Raw genomic sequence first — 5,000 nt, forward strand, 5'->3', positions numbered from 1 at the left:
GAAGCATGGAATACCGAAGGCAAACGTGTGTGTACGTCACAGGCAGTTAATTATAATTTAACGAAACAGAATTCAAATTTCTTGATTAATAGCAAACATGATCAGCAAGAACCGTTGTTCGCTTTGAAGAGTGCAAACGTCATTTCATTAATGAAAAAAACCAACACACTAACTTCTTCAACTTTTCCTCGTTGTTTTCATCGGCATAGTGAGTCGAAATGTGCGATTAAAAATAGTTGTCCAGGCGGACATATGGTCGATCCGAGCTAGGTTCTTCTGAGCCGTAGGGTTCGTATAGCCAAAAATCGGCTATTTGAACCTTACGGCGCCTGCTCACTCCTCGTGCTAACATGAATGCACCAATTATAATTAGAGACGCTTCAGTTCGATTGTTCTTCCCAAAAACCAATGAGCAGACACTTTGTTTCATGGTTCCCCAGAGCACTTCTCTCCCTCAGTCAAGAGAAGAGCTCTGGGGTCGAGATTACAGGTGGACGCAGTAGTTCAAAAACCGCTTAACACTGTTCCGCTGCAATTAATACAAATCCGGGCTTGAATTTTTGCTGAAGGAAAGCAAAACTCTATTCAATTTTGCGTTCATCGTATGTTAACAATATAAGTCGACGAATGCTGATTATATAATTCCTAGTTCATACCTAATACTGGCCATAATTTCCTATACGGCACCAAGAGGAGAAAATAGAAAGAAGAGACCAAAAAAACGGGTGAGCTAGAACCGGATAATTTAAATAACCAATCTTTCCCATAATGCCTCGCCAGTCGAGGTAAGCGCGCCTTGATGATATGCAATGCAATTGCCTGGAGCCAGTGAGCTCACCCGCCTTATTATGTGTAACTCCTTTTGAAGCAGGAAATCTGAACGAACCCATGAAAAAAAAAAGAATTCAATGCCGATCGGTCTAGCTCCTTTCAAGAATAAGAACAAGACTTTCAGCGGTTTGGAATACGACGGCAATGAAAGATTGCTCGAGACATGACTTACGCGCGCGAGACAAGCGGATCTGACCTCACAATCATCAACCACATGCTCACAATCACAGCCATTGGCGCGGGAGAAACGGCAGCAAATGAGAAAGCTCAAAAAAATGTCAGAGAATAACGATTCTTCGCAAACCTGTCTACCGCATGTTCCAGAGATAGTGGATATGATCCTACGTTATCTCCCTGCGAGAGACCTACGCACAACAGCGAGAGTCAACACAGTGTGGAGAAACATATCCCTGCGAATACTGCATTCGCGCACAACCTGGAGCATAAATTATCTTGCTGACAAGCTTATTACAGGAAACGAAATGGACAGTATGATCGAGAACATGCATACGGAACCGCGACTTGTGATACAGTTAAGCCATCGCGAAATCTGGTTCACAAGAAGAGAACCTCGACGGCGCCGAACTGAGGAGCGACAGTTAGTGAGATCTGTCTATAATCTATTTTCCAAGTTGCCACCAGGCTGCGTAACACTGGGCTGTACCACTGAACGGATTGTTTTTCAACAGCGGGTCGATGAGTTTACACCAGATCAAATTCTTCACCTCAAATCTGGACACGCATTTTTGTGCGCGCCGTATATGCCAGGCGTGGAATACCATCACGTTTACATCCGTACTCCAAGACCTCCGGCCTCAAGCAGCTGGTCTGAAATGTTTGACGTATCCGCTACTACCCCAGTTAAATTAGTGATTTTGATTGCTTTGTCAGCCAGCAGAGATTTCATACCCTTCATAGCTGCAGGTAAACCATACCCTTTCCGACTTGATTCTATTCATTTCCTTACGTCCTAGCATGGTTTGCATATGATCTTCGCGTTTTGAGATCGGTCTGCGATACGATCTACTATCAGCTTGCGTTAGCCTGTGTACAGCCGCCCGCTCTCCGAAAAAAAAAATCGGAGAGGAGCGACAGGCTAGCTTGCGTCACCTCGCATAGAATAAATGAAAACCCTTCTCGACTTTCACGTGGCGCCAAAGCAGACATTTCCGTGCCACAGAACGACGAACGGCCGCCATATTTGTATCCTAAGCAAATTCTTCCTGTAATTAATGTCTACTAATGTATCAGTTCTTTTTCGGCCGGTGAATAAGATGGACGCTGATGACACGAGTGAAAGCGAGCCGTTGGTCAACACGGTCTGGACGGTCGGGAGAGTTGAAACTGGTTATGGCCACCTTCCGACAAGGACGATCTTAATTTGAACAGCGTCTAGGATGTGATATATATCAGTTACACACCACTGTTCGCATGAATAAAACACGTGATTACCCAATCAAATAAGAAGTCGCTGGGGACAGCGAATTTTAAAGGACGGTGCACACAAAAGGGAAACTCTACCGATGAAAATTCCTTCGAATGTACCGTAAATAGTTGGTATGATTGATAATCACGTGCTCCAATGCACTACTCAGGTTAGACGATCAAACCCAAAGTTGCAGCGGGAGAAAATAAGGGACATTAAAAATGCGTTCTCGCGTGGGTACCAGCACTTGCCAAACATAAATGAAAAGCTGACCAATCAACAATCAAAATACACAATTCATTCAGCATCGAAAATGCGGAAATATCCCCCACTGTCCTTTCACTCTAGGAAATCTCTAAGACGCACTTTTTGTTGTTTCTAGGAATTCGGGAGACGTATGGCAATCAAGTCGTCGTTTTTGCAGGGGTTGGACACGACCGTTTGTTCATCGATGGCCTAGTTAAAAGGGCTCGAGTTGTAGCAGTCTTCGTCTCTGGGGATCGATTCCGCGCATGCGCAGGACTTTTGAATAATGGCAATAACGCTGATTTCTACACGCCAGCCTATCAACTCATGGAAGAATCGAGGGTCGAGGGATTCTCGCCCAAATTCTCACTTCTTTTTACCTCAAGATTCGTTCACAAAGGACAAGCTTTTTATTCTAGTTCCCAAACTGCCTTTAAACAAGGGTTTTCGAACATACCCATGCTGGGGTTCTATTCTTATGGCGAATATTGTTTGACTCCAAGAGATTCTGGAGTAACAAGAATCAATGAATTCAAAAGATTAATGAGATACAATTCTGCTATTTACTGCGTGTGCTCGCATCGAAATGAAGCTGAGTAGGCATAGTCAACTATAAATTGCATCAAAAGTGCACTATTAATTTCCGCATTAGTTAGACATAAAAAGGATTACTAACAAATAAAAGCCGTTTTTTTAAAGCTCCGGAAAACACCTTTATTTCTCTTGTCAACGTATAAAGCTATAGACACGGTTACACAAGAACTGAAAACCTGGTAATTCATTTTCTTGAGAAACGTTTAATGTTCTGGTGAGGTGATAGCGTACTGAGGAGCTACTCCCATTACATATGGGATCTTTTTACCAAAAGACAGCGAAAACAAGGAAGAAACATAAATCTCTTAAGGGTTAGGTAAAAACCAATCAAACCACAAGAAGCTGATTTGATTCATATCACCAAAATTTAAAGAGTGGGCATTATCAATCGAGATGCACGGTCACCTCAAGATAAAACATAGACAACAGTCCAAATCAGAGATGGACCATCCTTGCTCCTTCGACCATGTACTTCCACAAAAAATTAACGTCTTTCCTAAAAAGCAGTTCAAACTGCTGCTTGGGACTAAAGAATCTCTTGCCAGCGCTAAACACACCAAGACATATCACATTGGCACATTGCTTTAAACCACTGAGCCATAAGTTGATTGGATGAACTTAAGCTTAACGCTGGACTTCCCTTTCTTGTGTCACCAGAGTGAGTCTGTAAGCAATGTCAAGAGTATCAAATGAATGTATTTATTGAAATGCAGGTTACAGACGAAGGAGTGAAGTGATGCTCACACTAAATAGGGCAATTTTTCAGCAATAGTCTAAACAAATTGACCTGCTTCCATAGCTAAGTTGGTAGAGCTATGGTCTTATAGTCACCTGGAAAATTAAGGTGGCTCAAACGTTAATTGAACCCATGACCTCTGCGATACCGGTGCAATGCTCTAGCAACTGAGCTATGAAGCCACACAGATGGAAGCAGGTCAATTTATTGGGCTCACCCGTTCCCGTGGGTGAAAGGCTTTGATGAATGAAATAAATTGAGTACATATATTTGAAGCGCGGGTTATACACGAAGGAGTGAAGTGATCCTCACACTAAACAGAACAATTTGAGAAGTTGTCTTTGTTCCATTGAACAAGAGCCCAAAACGCCAATGCAAGAAAATCCCATCTAAATTATAAAGAAATTGCGTTGGCACCCGGCCTTACAAATGTTCAAAAGAAACAGAAAATTAACGCAAATTAACGCAAATAAACTTAGAAACTAACTGAAAGCTTACTTCTTGACTGTCTTCGTAATTGACGCCACTGAAGCAAACGGTCCGGAAAAAACGTTAGCCAATAACTGGTTAGCATTTACAATAACTGGTTAGCAAACATGATGAACAAGTGGTTACCTTGGTTGTTTCTGTACAACTGACATTTTTAGATAGATTAGACGACTTTAAATCAACGCGACGAGCCTTGCGACATATAAATTCAAGTGGAGCGCGCGCGCAACATTAAACGTAAACAGCGCGCGCGTTTAACCTTAAGGTGATTCCCTGGTTTTGCAATGCGCACCCCAACTGCGCATAATTTCAGCTTAATCTGTCAAGGAATGGCTATTTTCTGCTGAACGAGCATGGTGACCCCCTCCATTTAATGGCGTTATGTACTTGTAATAGGTACACGCAAAACATATTTTAGAAGTTGTAGTACTTATATATAAATGACGTGAAAACTGAATTAAGACCCACACAGAAAATTAACGCAAAGACACGGTCCAACTTGCTTACTTTTTTTTTGCAAGATTGAGCAATTTGAAATCACTTTACTGAAAGATTTTGGCCCGGACAAACATGTAGGCTCAGGTTTTCAGTAATATTCAGTAGCTTTTTCTATATAGCTAAACATTTTCCGGTTGATCAAGTATCGAACGCTTCTCGCGTAATTTGGTAAAAACACTT

The 5,000-nt window shown here is 42.1% G+C and overlaps 2 protein-coding genes across 2 annotated transcripts in view; one reads left to right on the forward strand and one right to left on the reverse strand.

Annotated features, from left to right (window-relative positions):
• The first annotated feature begins 1,106 nt into the window (after positions 1–1,106).
• Positions 1,107–3,103, forward strand: LOC137979290 (F-box only protein 22-like). Its single transcript, XM_068826528.1, has 2 exons — positions 1,107–1,755; positions 2,640–3,103. The coding sequence occupies exons 1-2, from the start codon at positions 1,107–1,109 to the stop codon at positions 3,101–3,103; spliced, it is 1,113 nt and encodes a 370-aa protein (XP_068682629.1).
• An 88-nt stretch (positions 3,104–3,191) lies between these two features.
• Positions 3,192–5,000, reverse strand: part of LOC137979289 (probable tubulin polyglutamylase ttll-15) — a 20,234-nt gene continuing 18,425 nt past the window's right edge. Inside the window, exon 16 of the mRNA XM_068826527.1 lies at positions 3,192–3,761. Coding sequence (XP_068682628.1) covers positions 3,645–3,761 — 117 coding nt within the window. The 3' untranslated portion in view covers positions 3,192–3,644. The remainder of the gene's footprint in view (positions 3,762–5,000) is intronic.

The sequence above is a fragment of the Montipora foliosa genome, chromosome 12 (assembly GCF_036669935.1).
Source record: "Montipora foliosa isolate CH-2021 chromosome 12, ASM3666993v2, whole genome shotgun sequence".
Lineage (NCBI taxonomy): Eukaryota > Metazoa > Cnidaria > Anthozoa > Scleractinia > Acroporidae > Montipora > Montipora foliosa.

What these genes read in the sequence shown, in the direction of transcription:
- LOC137979290 (XM_068826528.1), top strand. Translation starts at nt 1,107, where the DNA reads ATGTCAGAGAATAACGATTCTTCGCAAACCTGTCTACCGCATGTTCCA. An exon ending in CATACCCTTCATAGCTGCAG is followed by an intron (nt 1,756 to 2,639) that starts GTAAACCATACC and finishes TGTTGTTTCTAG; the next exon opens with GAATTCGGGAGACGTATGGC.